Source organism: Haliotis rufescens, unplaced genomic scaffold (assembly GCF_023055435.1).
Source record: "Haliotis rufescens isolate VD_foot unplaced genomic scaffold, xgHalRufe1.0.p SCAF_6, whole genome shotgun sequence".
Classification (NCBI taxonomy): domain Eukaryota; kingdom Metazoa; phylum Mollusca; class Gastropoda; order Lepetellida; family Haliotidae; genus Haliotis; species Haliotis rufescens.
In genome coordinates, this window is record NW_025964334.1 from 11,067,213 (window position 1) to 11,085,593 (window position 18,381).

The 18,381-nt window shown below is 38.5% G+C and overlaps 1 protein-coding gene across 3 annotated transcripts in view; it reads left to right on the forward strand.

Moving 5' to 3' along the window:
- Positions 1-18,113, forward strand: part of LOC124120082 (buccalin-like) — a 41,915-nt gene extending 23,802 nt beyond the window's left edge. Inside the window, exons 2-4 of one of the 3 annotated variants that reach the window (XM_048386269.1) lie at positions 14,625-14,964; positions 15,007-16,187; positions 17,334-18,113. In XM_048386269.1, the coding sequence (XP_048242226.1) occupies positions 14,640-14,964; positions 15,007-16,187; positions 17,334-17,360 (1,533 nt within the window). In that variant the 5' untranslated portion in view covers positions 14,625-14,639 and the 3' untranslated portion in view covers positions 17,361-18,113. Of the gene's footprint in view, positions 1-14,624; positions 16,188-17,333 lie in introns of all 3 variants that reach the window. The other 2 variants (XM_048386270.1, XM_046482819.2) reach the window with 2 other exon arrangements.
- The last annotated feature ends 268 nt before the right edge of the window (positions 18,114-18,381 follow it).

The following is an 18,381-nucleotide window of genomic DNA, read 5'->3' on the forward strand; positions in this document are numbered from 1 at the left end:
ACACAGGTCCGTGACATTGATTTCCTTGGTAATGTAAGGCTGACCAAAGCGTCATTAAGTGACCTCCCCAACACCAACAGGGTAATTTGCTTGGGGATGATTGCCAATTGACCACCAGGATATTGAGTCGGCGGGTAACATTGGCTTCTTTGCATCTAACACACCGCTAAATTGTACACACTTTGTTGGAAACATACAACACCGGTGTTGAATATAAGAATATATAGACATTCCTTAGGTCTGTCCTTGGTGTTGGAGTTTTTTAATTCCTTCGTATTCTTTTTTCAGCAGCTTCCTGAAAAGTTCAATTTCTGTGAAATCTGATACGAGTGCTGAATGTTGAATATTTTGTATGAAGTTCTCCGTCAATAACTCCTGATGTCTTTACACGAATATGTATATGCAAGACCATAAAGGCATTCATGCAGGATTACTTTTAAGACTTTCAGTTGTTAGTACATTTTAAACAGTACACCACATCATCTTGTATATGAAATAACGAGTGCAATGCCGTTGAGTCACACATTTAGGAAACAACTATATGTCACATATTTCGTGAATAGACAGATTCTTCGGACTTAGTCTAATTTGTGTAGGTCTCGCAAAGGTTAATATTAAGGACCCGTTTATCCTTCCCGTGATAATACCTTAATCTTTATGTCACTCGCATGATCTATACGTAACTGTGGCAAAAACAAATTATCTTGTGGAGAGGGGGCAACAACGCATAATAATCTCTCCTTGGACGACGGATAATGGACTAATTCTTGAAGAGCTCGTGCCATTTACTACAATTTTAGTCTTTTATGAAGGGAAAATGGCCAGCGACTGCAATTTGCAAGTGTCGCGGACAGGCGACGGACGGCATTGATTGACACAAGGTAATTTATCCTTCCGCGAATAACGAGTTACCACTACACCAAATCAGGCCCTGGGTATGCATGTATGCAGACAACAACGAGTTTTTGTTCGGAAGGAAGTTCAATTCTCAGATACGAGATGGTTTTTTTCTGTTTGTTTTTTTCACAAGCCCTTACCTCATACTGATAACATTCCAAATAGAATGGAATGTGTGTTTTTCTTTTCAGTTGAAAGTCTGTCTCTTTTTTATTTACAAAAAAAAATGATTTAAGAAAAACAATTACCATCTTATGAAAGCCATTTTGTAGGTAAAGTGATATGGATATCTTCATCTCATTAGTCAAGGCTTGTAATTTCATTGTTCTGTATAGATATATTCAGTTTTCCTTCGGGAATATGCTTTGCTCTCCATATTATAAGTGAATTGATTAGCCGCTTTGTAACCGGTCGCCATTTTACTTATTTTCTAAACAAAACTCTGCTTAATATCATATATTTGACATAGCACAAATGAAACCCCATTTAGTAGTAGGAATCAAAATGACAGACTTCTAAATTTGGAAAAAATGCCACAACGTTGGACACCGCCCCGTCTATAGCACTCGACGTATGTATCAAGCTATTTAATATACGATGCTAAGCGCCGGGATCGAAACACATAGCATTGAAAGCGTTAGCCGAGGTAAAGTTGGATAATCACCCGAAACAAATACTCGTCAGATTGTTTAAACATGCATTCGTTCATACTGAACTAATCACTGTCGGTACCATGGAGATCGTAGATATTCTTTATTGAAAACCGTCCTTTGTGCAAATTCATTATCCGTATACTCTTGGTATGTTGCATCATTTCAATCTCATATTGGTCACCGTCCTGCGTTTAAGTAAATATCCCCTATTATACGAACATGTTGTAGGGACTCTATTGATGTAGAGTAACGGTAATCTGTTTTGTGCTATACAGCTATTATATTTGTCAACTGAATGGTAACATGAGCCATCTTCTCACATGGTTATTGGGTATATGTTAATACAGTTGGTTCATAATTAACAAGCTTTAACATAGCCATAAATGCAAAGACCTGATTGCTGACGTACACAGGATTAACTATGGTCTTTTTCCAACCCCCTCAAGAGTTCAATTAGAAATATTCATTTCCCAGTGGTCATGCTGTTTCCTGCCATAATTAGACGTGTTCTGATGGTCACTCTAATAATCGTATTCAACACTGACCCTCTGGTACTTAACAGGATCTACAGTATTGAGGTATAACAGAGACATACAGAATTGACAAGAACGTCTCACACATTGTTCCTATACCAGCTGGTCAATGTTCATTCCTATTATGCCATGAGTGTAAAATTGCTGCCGTCAGCACTATTCCATTCATATCCTTGTGCCTATGTCCTATGATGTCAACCTCTCGCTATTCAATCGTAACCAAATCATGATAATCTTTTAGTGCTTCAGTCTGGCTTGTTCATGGTGCCATGATCTTGTTCCGTAGTGATTGCTTAAGAAATAGTGACATGGTCCATGGTGGAAGAATCAACAACTTACTTGATTATCCAATTCTGCTGACGGGATGTTACATGTCGACATCTTGTTCTATGCACTGGAAGAAATGACTGTCTCATACCATTTCGAAACCTTCCGTTCTGGGAATATAAAAGATGCCAAAACGAAAATAACAAATTCAAAAACATTGGACAGAAGATACTTCCAAACAAGGACATGCTTGGGAAGTTGAGAAAATGCCCTGGAGACTTCTGGGAAGAACAGATTAACCTTGGAAACGGAGTGTAAACGTATTATTTATAAAACTGGTTCTTCAAGGGAGACTTCGATTAACACTAACATGTACATTGTATTTAGAGTATGGCGTGTCGAATTTTCAACAACTACTTACATGTATGGTATCTTTTTCATAATCGTACTTTAAGGATGTAAGTCTCTGCTAAACCTCAATACTGTAGATCCTCTGTTAAGTACCAGAGGGTCAGTGTTGAATACGAGGGATATTAAAAAATGAACAGTTAATGATCTAGTGAGAAACAATTTCACTTTTAAGTGGCATCAGAGTTTCAGGAATGAAAAGAAAAGAATATCGATTTAGGCTTCTGAGTTTTGTGGAGCCAGTCAGTATTGCTTTAATCAGTGTCGTGTGCTGGCGAGTTTGTGTGAGTGAGCGTGTCAGTGACGAAGGCCAAATGTACCTGGGTTTCTCAAATTTAAACTATGCAACAGGAACAGTTGAACATGATGAATGTCTTTCGGAGAGGGTTCAATCAGTGCGTCATGCAGTCACTGGTAGAATGCACAAACTTGAAAAGACAAAACCAGAAATAAAATAAACCCATTCTGTCCAATGTCATCTAAATTCTGGCTGCCCTACACGACAGCTTTTTAGTGATCCCACGAACTAGGCCTCAGATAACATAACCATTACATGTAAGCATCACTACATTACATGTAGACTAAAGAACGTGGTATAAGTGATATCAAATAATGCCATATGTAAGGCCAGTATGTTATCTGAGGAAGACATAAACCTTAAACACTGCATCAGTACTTATATATTTCGTCTCGTAAAAGCCCTGTTTTCCAGAGGTCTGAACAAAATAATGAGTCAATTTCTGGTAGACAAGCTTCCAAAGAATACAGGGTTTTTTTCTAGCGACAAGACTGTATTCCGAGATGCATGACTTTAACCTTCCAATGGTTAACGTTCCCTTTATGTTGAGCCATATTCCAGCAGCTCCAACCCTTGGTGTTTACATATCACACTTTGGAGGTATCAGGTATCATCCCCAATTAACAAGGATTCATAAGCACATGATATAGTTGGAAATTGATTCAACCCTGACATTATGTTGTTGCAAAGTATGTTGCTTGGATTGTGCAAGGCATGAATCTTTTAAAAGTTAGAGTGAAATGTAGATGTATTTAAAGTATTAAATATCGCCGGCAGAATAGAATAAATAGAATGTGTTTGCATTTGTTCCGTGCTGTTAGTTCAGTTCCCGGTTATGAGCGTGTAACATCGACCTCTACGCAACCAGTGGTCACGTGTTGCAATCATCGCTGATGTTAAATGCATTAAAATACTTCCTCTACAGGAACAGATGTGCCTTAATCTAATTGAGAACGGCTTCCTTAGTGAACGAACAGGGATTCATAAACCAAGTTAATTGGCAGAAATGTGCACTTTATGACGCTGCGATGATGGTTTTAACATTCCTATATCGAGAGTCCCGGCTACATTTTCATAAGCATCGACTGATAACTAATATGGAATGGGATGCGAATTTGTTGCGTGTGATGAGTGAGTTTGGTTATTCTCGAAAACGTTTCGAAACATTAATTCCAGTAGGTTAATTCCACGGTTAAATAATCAAAACGAATATAAAGTCACCGTCAACCTTGCACGACACACATGTGACGTAAGGAATTAGAATCTCATCACCTGTCTTTTCACCCCGTGGTGATGATTGATTGTATTACCTCCCAGCGTCGTACACATTCAAACTTACTTCAACAAGTAGTCCACAATGACACACAGTCTGCTTATTTTTCACTTTCTTGTGCTCAGGAAACTCATAAAAAGTGCTGTCCTGTTTATGAAGAGATGTTTGTTATTTCAGCGCTTATTCAAGTGCGTAAATTACTTAAGTTATGTGTGACGTAAAGCTTTAACTCACTCACTCACTCACTTAAGTTATGATGCATGTAGCGACAGAATCACGGGCGACAAGGCCATACAACAAGAACCAAGGAACGTCTCATTAATAAAGCGATGTGATATATCAGACAAGAGGGTGAGCATGGTTTTACGCCACTTTAAACAATATTTCAGTAACACAATTGTGGGGATACCACATTACACATATATGACACATAAGGAATCGAACCTGGGTCTCTCGGTTTCATAACCACTGGGCTACCGGACATCCCATGGGAGAGAAAATTAATCATGCCTTCCTTTGGCCTAAGGGGGCACGGGTGTCCCAGTCGTCTAACGCGCTGCGATTGGATGTGCATAGTTGAGTCTCTTGGGCACGCTATAAAGATATGATTATGGGTTCGAGTCCGATTATCTTTCCAGGTTTGTCAGCACTATATCTGTCCTCTTCGATTTCACCAAAGTGGTATACGTCTGAGACCTGCATCCCTACGGGTTTTCCTCCACATCGAGCTGATATGTGTGACGTGATATAACTGGAATATGCCAAAAGCGGCATAAAACCCAACCCTTTCACTCACTTCATTGGCAACATAAGTGCAAAGTATATCAGCGTAGCCATTAATGCACTGTCAGATGGTCCTCGATACCTAACCTATATCCTTTAAAAAGGCAACAATTTGGTTGTAGGGATATCTGTTTTAGTACCACTTACCATTTATACAGTGCTGAAATTAGGTATAAATCTAGCACTGCCAGCACTCCCACTTAACAATTATTTGAATTACGTCATCTACCCATCAAGCAGTACGTCACCTGTGTAATTGCTTTTTGGAGCCACTGAGTTCGTCCACAACGTGTTTATTTTCTCTGGTTTTATTGAGATCCCCTTGACATTTTCCATTCTTGAATGACGTGGTATGGATTCTGGAAGCAATGTAAATGCTACTATGCTTTTCTAGGAAAGAAAGGACGCATTCAGTCCTTTGTATCACATTCACAATGGATCAAGTCAAGGCTTATAAATGTCGTTCTAAATAAAAGAAGGTTGTAAGTGCAATTATCTTTGCGTTTTTAAGTTACAATGTTCTTTGCGGAGATCAAGTTCTTAAATCCTAGTAGAATAATATGTTTGAATTTAAGATATTGCCTGTATATCAACTACTCATCTTGTCAAATATTCAGTATCTTAAGTAGCAATGCTTACTCATTTTTGACGTTTTAGTCTTTTTAGGCATACATTACATGTATTTTCAATGTGAAATTTCCAAATAAAAAGGAGTATTTAGTGTAGTATAGCTGAGTCTTGTTTCGAACACTATATCAGCATTATGCTGTTGTTTTGCAGTTAAAGGTTCACGATATTTCAGGATTGAAAATGTTTTCACTCAACATACTAGGGCAGTATTTGGTGTATATAATACCTGGTCCCTGAGGCATGAAAAGTAACATAACAAGTTAGTCTGTGAGGTGGTGCCGCAATAACAGTCAAACTCTTGTACGGCAGTCGGTAAGTCATTGAGTCTTGGGCAGGCAATCCAGGGGTTGACTTCATGAGCAATGATGATGCACAATCAATCAGTTCACACTCGACTGATCCCATCTGTCAACTCGTTCAACAACATGGGTACTGGAGACCTATCAGACCCGGGATCCCCTTGGAGACATTTATATTACAGTACATCATTATGTATTAAATGCTTATTATGGGAAGATGAAAATACCTATGTTTAATACGTGTTTATACTTTTTGTCATATAGTGGATTAACATAGCTTAAAAGTGTCAAAGCATCGAAAGGAATGGGAGTGTGTAGTCCCAAAAGTACATAGTTCTTTGTTCAGCGTTTAATGGTAGACATGGGGAGGACACAGTAATGACAAAAGTAATGCACGTTGTAATTCCCTATTTTGAATTGGAATTTTTTTCCTGTGTTTTTCGGTTGAACAATTGGGTGAATTTGCATTTGTTTGTGCCGGGTACCACCGATGGGCAGTATACGCTCATCTCTGTGCTAACACCTAGTATCATCGCCATTCTATAGTGATTCATAAACACATGCATATGAAATGGTCGCAATCGTATATGGACTCTGCTGTTATCAGAGAGTTCTTATGATTATGGAAATGTGTTATCGCTTTTATTTGAACAGGAAAGGTACTCTGAAAAAAACCCGATTACAACATGCACCGTTATATTTCTTTTTTATTCTTTTGATTAACTATATTGGTACACGTTGACACGTCTTTATTTTACATTTGTGAACTATGTCCGTTGAAGGTTCGTTGAAATGAAACTTTCAAAAGTCAGGCTATAAACACAAATATCGATGCTGTATATCAAACGTCCGAAGACACCGTCCTTGAGAAATAATTTGGTTAAAAATAAAACAGTCTATTCCTGCAGTGCATACCTTGTAATTAGACAACGTATGTACCATAAAAACATTAATAAAGCAACCCGAGTACAAAATGGAACTGTTGTCACTGATGTGACAGGGAGATCAATTGGGGTATTACATCAGTAGTTGATCTCATCCCACGTGAATGTCCACATACATCTATGTGATGCTTAATCACAGTTTTCTCCATGCTGTAACGTACCACAAGCTACTCGGTCTCAACGACGATATGTGACTGATCATAGGGCTGCGAAGCCCTTCATCCTTGATTGATCGTGTAACGATATCCGCAAAACAAATTAAAGTAAATTTCCACTGACAGATATCGTCAAAGTAGGAAATCCTGTACGGCAATTGCATTTGGAACAGACCTTAGGTTAGACCAACATTATTTAATTGACACGGTAAATGATACATCAATTCTATGGTTTGCTTTGATTTTGGTCTCGCAATATTTGTTCAGACCAACCTTTGATAGCTGTCTTTGCAGACGGTTCTGTTTGGTGATGGCTGGTCTCCTTGCACACGACTTGATGTTTTGCTTCACAGAAAAAGCAACTTTTTACAAGGTGTACCTTTTCAAGGAAGAAATAAGACATATTAATTTGCCGTCTGTTCCCGTCAACGTGTTTCAGTATCGATTAAATTACACTGAACTAATCCTGAAATAAAAAAATATAAATACCGAAATCCAGCCCCAAGGGTAAACGTGATTTGTTTAATAAATCCGCAAACAGTAGAACATAAGTATATATAGAACATATATATATTTCTTGCCAATACCAGACTCGAACTGTAGACCAGTTCATCAGACACCATACAAACGGAAATCCATCATTATCAATACCTACACCAAATATAAGTGCCCATTGAATTAAACGGTGGAGACTCAAAATGCAATAAGCACCTGTCCAAGCATGCCCTTTGTTCACAGAAGTCGCTTTGCTCTTCACACCACAAAGCTCAATGTTGACACATAGTAGACAGGTCTGTGAGGGAATTATTTCGCGGACAATGACCCCCCAATGACATACGAGAGGCTCCTGGTTGCTGTTGAAGCTACTTTACATGACGAAAACTCCCCTTTGATCATTCCCGATAGTGAGGAAATGTCAAGATTAATTTCTCGGAGTTGAAGCTGTTCATCTTGGACCTTGTTGATGAGCCTAGCAATCTATCCTTCGCCATGTGCCTGTAGTCTTGCTTTGTCCACCTTTGCTCTTTGCGGACCCCGTCTATCAACAGCAAATGAAGTTCGAAGATTTATGTTCTGATGTAGATTTTGATATCGGGAATATATCTGCAGCGCCGTTTTTGATGTCCAGCGTTTCGATCCTTTGATCGGCAAGAGAGAGACTGGGTGCTTTTGTAGTCCTATTGTGTGTCCATGTTCTGTGTCTTGAGACTATTCACATGGTTTGACGCCTTCACGAACTTGTTATTTGACGCAAGATTTCTTTTACGCAGTCATGGAGTATTATTTTCATCATAACAGCCAACTGAACAGCTGACAGTGAATGAGGCTAAAGCCGCTTTGAATATCATTGCAATCAAAGCAGGCCGTACAACCTCAATGAAGGTGTAAACTAAAGTGCCCTTGGTTGTAGACATTTGAAATCCACGATTCAATCGCTAACAAACCAAAGAGTGAGTGAGAATGGTTTTGAGCCGCGTTTAGCAATATTACAGCAATATCACGACTGGGGACATCAGAAATGGGCTTCAAACATTGTACCCATGTGGCAAACAAACCAAGGATCATAATCTGAATTCAGCTTTTGAATGAGCAGATCCAGGCAACTGAGTTTGCTCGTGTAGGCAATATTCATATAGGTTTCATAATGTTTGACCATAGGCCTCAAGTGAAGCATCAAAAAGGCCACAGATCGCAATGGCGTTTATTAAAGTTATATATTATTCAAAATATTACAAGGTTAATCCTTTCACTGTAGCACCTGGGAAGTAAGATAGCAATGCAGCTGAATATTAATTGCGATCTTAATGACCCCCGATGTAGAATCACGTAGGAAATATGATTGGCAGTTGGAAATGCAAGTGCAAGTATGTAAATAAACATTTTCATTGAGAACACTTGCAAAGATTGCATGTTGAGGCACACAGCGGTCTTAATCAAACCCGATGTAACCTCTGTAAACTTGAATTCGTTCATGTTCGGAAGACGTATGGAAGATGAAACGTGGGTGATATTGAACACAACTAATCATTAAAGTTCCAGAACATGTAGCTACCAATAGTGACAAATTAGCCCAAAGTTTCTCCAGTTAATATCGTTACTTCTTAACAAATGAAATTCGCTCGTGCGACTATTGACTGTTCTCCCAATAGGCCCGTGTGTTGCTTCAATGACGGGAACTGGTATCCTCGCCTCTTTCATTCAGTGTCTGTTACATCAGGTCTATCGGCTCTAAAGAAAGAATATTTATCAAATAAAATTCCAGTTTATGGTCGATGAGACCAGACATGCATGCAATATACAAGAAGCAAACGACGAAACAGCCATGTGATGGTATTAACTAGCAATGAAGGCATTGCTCAAGAACCTTAGTAGTTTCGGAGGTTACCAAAAATCTAGTTCACATAGGCAGAAGAAATTTCTATATTTTGCAACGAATTCATATACATACAATCAACGATGTTTCACGATACGGTTGTGATGTGAGAATAACATGTCAACTCCAGAGAATAATCAGTCTCGTTTATCTGCCGAAACATATTCGTAAAAGAAAAAACAAGGTATCCTATGGCTTTTGATTGGCTAACAACGCAATTTTACAAAATTGAAGTTCCGGTATTGAATTATCAAACAAGAAAAAACGAAGAAATATGCTCATTTTGTCATTTTGGTAGTTGGTTTGAATTTTTGTTTGTTTAACGGTTCATACCGCAGTATTTCAATTATGTGAACGTGGCATGTAATTAAATTAATTTGGACCACACAAACCAGTGATTGAAATAAGAGCAACGGTCGACGCCGCCGAGGTACAATGACATGCAATCAACCAAGTCACCGAGCCTGACACCAAAGTACCTCTTACTGAGGGACCTATTTTTTCCCGCAAACCCAATATGGGTGATAATGGTAAATCCTGTTAAAAACAATGATGTACTTGGAAAAAAAGATGGCGGCACGCTTGCTTGGGACGATCGTGCTCAGGGCACGTACGGAATGTACACAGCTTGCAGCCAAATCACGTATCTGTAACAGGCGATTCTAACTGCCACAACATACGTGCCGTTCCACCCTCTCATATTCTTTGATGTAATAACACATATCTTGTCACCTGTTCTGTGTCTAAAGAGGTCACGATTGACACAGTTGATAGGGAGCGGCAATTCACGCTTAAGAGTTGCGCACGTTACGCGTCCCAGAAACCTATGGTCGTTCGAATCACGGTTCGCCCTGATTATGATCCTTGGTTTATATGTACATCAGTACCATACCAGTGCTGGTTGGCGTCACCATCAACATCTCAACCTTCATCAATTCTTGCTTTCCTCCCACATGAAGCTGTCACGAAGCGTCAAAACTGAACCGTCGTTTACAGCGGTTTTAACCCCAAAACACTCACTCACTCCCAAGCCTACGAGTTCACGTCACATTTGTGACGATGGGATGCCGTGACACTCATGTCAACTTCTGTTGACTTAATCCCTTCATAACAACCTCATCTGAAGGATTAGGACGTTGTGTCGAATAACGGATCTGTTGAGCCTGATTGTTCGGACATCACTTAAGCCATCGATCCATGTCTTCATCAGTCTTAGTGTTTTGCTGCAATTTACATGATTGGCACCGATAACTGACGTATGTGGACATTAGCAGATGGTTGTCAAATAGATCCCATAACAATATTAACGCTAAGATGACCATTCTGGCAGTGGTAAACACTTCAGATGAAGCCTCATTATCGCCGTCTCTTTATATCATTAGATGAAATGGAGGCAATTTTCTATCAAATTTGAAAAATATTTAAAGAAATCATGTGGGCTATATTTGTTCTATTTTAGATTCCAAATCAAATTATTACCCATTCCGTTCACTATTTCAAACACAATCTCTTCAATTTGTCCACTTGATTGGAAATTACCTGGATCAGATACGGCTGATCACCTTATAGTCACAATCATTTCGAATTATGTTTCCTAAACATGCTTTTACGAAAATCGCTAGTCGACAGGGAATTGACACTTGAGTACCTGTCACTGCCATTTCATGCAGAAAAAAAAACAATGATGATAAAAACAATCAATGTAAAACACGAAGGACTTAGAATCAACATAAAATCAGTGGCGTAAATCTGTATTTTCAGGAATTATTTGTGTCACGAAAGGTCTCCTTCATAGAAAATCTTTGGATGAGCATTATTAATAGCGATTCGGGATAATGGTATTTGACAAAGTAGAAAAGTGAATAATCGCTCTGTTGACGGAGAACTAACGTGGCCTTCACATATGCAAACCTCGAAAGAGAAGTGTATGAACAAAACGCATTTACACAAAAGCGAATACCAACTCAAGTTTTCGAAATAGACCAAACTGTATCTGCTATTTATTCGCTTATGTAATGTTCCGAGAATTATGCCTTTCAATACGATGCTTAAAGACATTCCATAATCATATACCTTGCTCATTTGGGCGCATTCCATTAACCCATTTCGAGAACACCTGGTGTCATCACTGATTTGAAGTGATCCATTCATGTAATTTTTACCACTATTTTACTTTTGACGCTCAATGGAATCTGTTTCGGAGGATGATCGAGACTAATATTTTTGGACGTTAACGTTATTTGTTTAAATGAATCGACAGTCGGGAGGTCATATTTTTTTACATGCGACAGCATCTCCGTATTCATTCCTGGCGATGGATCATTTATTTTAACTGACCTACAATACATTGTACACTCTAAAATTCGTTACAAGTAAGTCCGTTATTTGGTACATGGAATACAATGCAGTTATATCATCAAAGACATATTTTCGGCTTTAAATGATTGGGAAACGTCTTGTTGTCCAGTGGCTTATTTCTCGCTTGTGGATAAATGGTCGAGCGACATATTTTTGTAGGTTTGGAGTATTGATTCTTCTTGTACTTAATCGTTATTATAAACAGGCTGTTTAACACCTCTCATTGTAAGTGCTGTAGATCACGTTTGACATGAACATATCAACATTATAAGAATATCAAGAACCAAAATTGGGTGAATTTTAAACAAATGTTTTTAGCTTCTTGGTTGGTGAAAACAACTGAACCAGAAGAGCTGGAATGCAAGCCATAAATGATGTATTTCTGAAAAATACAACAAATGAAACAATATTCATGTGTCTGGTTCCTTTTGAGTGTCATAGCAAGCATAATCTGTCATTCCTTGACATTTAAATGAATATGCTTTAAAGGAGGTTAACGTTTTTCAAATCCATGCATGTGAAGCACATGTGACTGCATAATGAGGTTTGTACAAGCTCTCAAATCATTTCTGATTGACAGATCATATGAAATAGGAACACTGTGACATTGCTATTTGACTCTCCCTCAATTCAAATAGAAGAGGAAGACGTGATTCATGTGTCAAACTGACACCTATCTACGACACGCGCCCTTTATGTATCTGACCTTCCGTCAACCATGAACGCAACTATCAGTGGGTTATGCCACTCACATCGGTTCATCTCACCCCTTGTAAAGGCATGAACAATCTTTTGATGAGCCAGTAGCTTTGACAGTGAATTGCTTCTCTACAAATTAGGTCTGTCATCACTTGGGCCATCATGATGTTCACAGAAACCACTCATCATGAGAACAGTTGGCAATGCAAGCCGAATTCCGCGAGATAATATGAGTAGGATTAATTGGACGTGAATGAGTGAGTTAACGATGCATTTGGAATCATTCCATCTATATAACTGTGGGTTCTATGTAATCTCGTCTGGAACAAGTAACCGGTGACTGAAAGCAATTACGGCAACGATCCGAGTCATTGAGAGCGTGACCACCCGATACCCTTTATAGCTGTCTCCGACGACAAGATTCAGGTACATGTACTTTGGACCTGTTTTGTCCCGGATCATCCCAACACTTAAGTGACTTTAGTGTAAGAAATATAGTGAAAATGTATTTCTGAAAACCCATGATCATGGCTAAATTCAAGGCAGTCTATCAATCGTGCAACTTAAAGAGTAAATATTAATGTGGGACTGTGTGAGTTGGCATTAACCTCGCTTTCAAAATTATTTTAGTAATCATGACTGCCAGCGTAACGTTGAACGCCCATAGTTGCTCAGACGGAAGGTGTGTGCCGCTTTGGGGAAACTGTTACCACGAATATTGTGGAGACATCCTGAGTATAAACAGGTTAAATATTGCATTTCAATCCTGGAACCCCCGAGATGGTTGTACTGCCTGCGCCCTTCTGTTACGAACAAACAAAGCATGTGGTTGGATATATGCTCACCCACATAAGAACCGCGGCATATATGTTGGTTAATATATGAAGAATTACTCATATTCAAGAGATATTATTTTTGTTTGATGCACAAACGAACATACTGGTATGTTCTGTGAACCGACGCTCATAAATGCATCACATGTGACATCTCATTGAAACATCTATGAACTATGATTCTATGGTACGCATTTCTTTATGTGGTAAATATATTAATACTAGCTCTTTGTTTCGTACCTAAAGTATTTAAACTAACATAATATAAATTCATTGTAGATAACCGCATATATTAACTTACGTTAAAGTATAACTTCAACTGGATGATATAATATACCTCCGTGGTCGAAATGACATGATCTATTGTGAACAAAGGACCGTTTCACCTCTCCTTTGAAAACACGTTTTACGTTACATACATTACATGTATTGATACATTGATACATTTGTGAAAAGGTCAGTTCATAAACCTAGAAAACAGTACCATGGCATGGCATTATATCAATGTTTGATGGTTCATATTTCCCTGACAAATAAATATCTACGAGGATTTGTTGGACATAACTTTCCAATGATTACACAAATAATATGTGAGGTCTTTTATTTAACAACTGTTCGTGTTTCTTGTTAAACTTGGGTGAACGTGTTGTTAGACCGACCTTGCGAGATCGTAGTAAACTCATTGGTGAAAACTGACTATCAATTTATCTTTAAAAGGCAGCTTTGGACGGTACTAATGGTCCGACAGGTCGTAAGATATTCTAAATAACAAGTCATGAGAAAACTATGTTAGTCTGGATCATAGTGTTGTGAAGAACATGTTAATTGATAAAATGTTGCAATATACATTGTACGTCTGTTTACCTGCCTCATCGACATCTACGCCTAACATATCTCAAAAGATATAACCCATCTGTTGATAGAGTAAGAATCTTTAGGAGAAATAAATGTGGGACGTGGGTCCTGTTATAAGCTATTAAAAGTAACATGATACTAGCCGATCAGTATTTTATAGACAGTTGCTGAAAATTTCAACTTTTCCAAGTCGTTAAGAATAATCTATCCTGTAACATGATTCTGTTTACAAGATATTGATTTCTTCGTTGATGACATAATTCAACTACATCGCATGCAAAAGAGTTTTGGGGACTTAACCAACATATTTGACGGTCCATATTCCATTACCGTTTCCGTTCAATTATTTGTATTATTTGTTCCAGGTAAACCTAGGGACGATGCTGTTAAGGATGACACCTTTCTGCCTGGGATTAGTTACATATATTCTTTTGGCATCATCAACCCAAGCCGAAGACGTTGTTGTTCCACAAACACCAGATGATGCCAGTGAAAGTGAGGTAAAAGACAATGTAGACACTGATGGATATTACCAGGATGTGAGTAAATCAGTATATGCTACAAACAATAATGACGAAAAACGTCAATCAGTGGACACACTAGGTTTTTCTGGAACTCTAGGAAAACGACGTATTGACCCAATTCTCTTTGGAGGTCGGTTAGGTAAAAGAGGGATGGATCCTTTGGGATTTGCTGGAACTCTTGGTAAACGAGGAATTGATAATCTGGGCTTCGCTGGAACTCTTGGTAAACGAGGAATGGATCCTTTGGGATTTGCTGGAACTCTTGGTAAACGAGGAATGGATCCTTTGGGATTTGCTGGAACTCTTGGTAAACGAGGAATGGATCCTTTGGGATTTGCTGGAACTCTTGGTAAACGAGGAATTGATAATCTGGGCTTCGCTGGAACTCTTGGTAAACGAGGAATGGATCCTTTGGGATTTGCTGGAACACTTGGTAAACGAGGAATGGATCCTTTGGGATTTGCTGGAACTCTTGGTAAACGAGGAATGGATCATTGGGGCTTTGCTGGAACTCTTGGTAAACGTAGAATGGATCATTTGGGCTTTGCCGGTACTCTCGGGAAACGTAGAATGGACAGTCTGGGCTTCGCTGGAACTCTTGGTAAACGGGGAATGGACAATTTGGGATATGCTGGACAACTGGGTAAACGAGGCATGGACAAGTTTGGATTTGCAAGTCAGCTTGGGAAAAGAGCAATGGACAAGTTCGGATTTGCCAGTCAACTCGGTAAACGAGGTATGGACAAGTTTGGATTTGCCAGTCAACTCGGTAAACGAGGTATGGACAAGTTTGGATTTGCCAGTCAACTCGGTAAACGAGGTATGGACAAGTTTGGATTTGCCAGTCAACTCGGTAAACGAGGTATGGACAAGTTTGGATTTGCCAGTCAACTCGGTAAACGAGGTATGGACAAGTTTGGATTTGCCAGTCAGCTGGGAAAAAAGGCTGTGGACAGGTTTGGATTTGCGAGTCAACTTGGGAAACGGGCAATGGACAAACTGGGATTCGCAAGTCAGTTAGGGAAAAAGGCCGTTGACAGGTTTGGTTTTGCAAGTCAACTTGGCAAACGTGGTGTAGATCATTATGGATTCATGGGAACACTAGGCAAAAGAGGAATGGATAGTCTCGGATATGCCGGGCAGCTTGGGAAAAGGGGCATGGATGGATTTGGCTTTGCTGGAACACTTGGAAAGAGGGGCGTTGATTCCCTTGGATTTGCTGGGCAGCTTGGAAAAAGGAGAATGGATTCCTATGGCTTTAATGCACAACTCGGGAAAAGGGACGGTTCTGATGTTGAACGGCAAAAGCGGCAAATGGACTCACGAATGTTCGGAGCACGACTGGGAAAGAGAATGGATGCTGCCCAATTAGGCAAGAGATCAGCTGAGAAAGTAGACTCAGACGTAAGTACAATAAAGCATTGGTGACCACAAGCCATTGCAACCACATATAATCTTGCCAAAACATACTTATGAAAACATTAATTCAGTGATACAACAGTATTGCTTCGTAACTGTAATTAGCAGATATTGTCGTCTTTATAACGTGGTACACGTTTGAGTATTGGTAGGTCTTCATATTTCATAATAAGAATGTATTTATCACGATTAAATAATATACTGATTGAACTGCATCTGTGCTTTGCTAAGTACATAAGCAGTTTGCATTATAAAACTGTATTTTGTCACAAGTAAATTGTTAAAATCTATTCTATCCATCACTTTCCGATGTTTGAATATTTACATCCGGAGACAGACATTGCCTATGGGACAGTCAATTTAATAATCAAAGAGAGATTAAGTGGATTGCAAAATGTTATTTCTTAAGCCACTGGGGATATACACTGTGTCTGTTCCGCTTTTTTAGACCGCTCAATATGCAGTTTGGAAAATGCCCCTTGGCACCCCGTTATTACATTGTTTCGCTTATTTGCATTCCCTGTGAGGTAGAATTGTTATTAGAAAGGCATCTACGTCATTATTTCTGGTTTATGATTTGAAATAGTTCAAGCTGCCACTTAACGTACACATCAAACGCCAGCCTCGAACCGACAATGAATTGTCAAACTGGATATAAAATATGATTAAAAGGCCCTTTGAAATGCGGTTAATACATTATATTTGTCTCGAAATGTGTAACGGGTTTTGTACGTCAGTTCCTCTTAAAAGTTATCATGATATACAAGGTTAAGTTTTACCTAAGTGAATATACATAGATCTATAAGCTATTGGGTGTTTACATAGCTTCAGTAAACACACAACGGATGAGTACGCTACAAAGTTTTCTTCATCTTAAAATATTTACAGACCGTAAAAAGACAGGCATGAATAATGATATATAACAAAACAGGTTTTTGGTGCCAATGAACTCATTTCCATATCAAAGTGCTCAATTAGAATGCCAAAGCGGTAAAAAGGATATCACTTACGTCAAAACGGAAAGCATAAGCCATCTCTAATGTGTATAAATGAACCCCACAGAACCTTTCTCTTACAAAAATGTTGGAGTCCATTATATCGTCGTTACTGATGTATTTTTTTTCTTTTCAGAATTTCTCGTCCCAAGACGCATCCTAATAACATACTTCCTGAAGTGGAAGAAAAGAAATTGGCGACACAACGTAAGTGTCGTCCAGACACAAATCCAACATAACTCGACTTTGTCCATTTACAAGGGAAGTGATTTTCATAGTTCTCTACCATCATACCATTGGACGACCCCGCAGTCTACTCCTGATTTCAACCTAGTCGTATACGCTGCCTGTACTGTATAAACTTATGTTGAGTAATTTCGTATTTGTTGGGTGACCGTTGTGTTTCAAGGTCGTTAATGACGTTGGGATCCTTGACATCATTCATTCTTCCTAATAATTTGTTGAAGGGTGTTTCGAGGATAGGTAGTGTTGCTGGCATGACACTTTCGGTAAATACAGCAAATAATCTCACTGAAAATCATTCTGTCATTATTTTAGTGTAATAAGCTATTTTAATGTTAAAAAAAACACGGGAATGAATTGGTAACATGGTTCGTTTTCACATAACAAGTATGATTTGTTATTATGTTTCTGTGTAATTTAGATGAAGATTTTTTTTTAGTTTAACCGATTATGTTTTACAACTTTTCTACCGTAGAATCAAAACGAAGTTTCTTTCATGTTATGTTTTATTCGTGACGTAACCGCTCCGGGTTTCAAATCAGCGAATGATTGCATTAATTGTATTTGGTTTGTCGCATGCTTATTTTCAGAAGATATGAAATAATTTAATTATTGCCTTAGACATGTATATAATATGTAAATACTGATCTGAATAAAGTAATTTTGAATATAATATTTTATCTACGACTTAAGAGTAACTTTCTCTAACAAAGTTTTTAGGCGAACATTATGACATGACGATTAAACCTAAAGCATGCGCACAAAAGGATGTGTGTTTGTGATCTTTAATAGTGGCATGGGCTTTGATTAAACAAATTAACCTCATGCTTAGAATGAACTGAATTTACCCGAGTGAATCCATTTCATGAGAGTAATAAGCAACTACACAAATCCGTTCTTGGACGTAATCAAATAACCGATATATGAGAACGTTAACATAC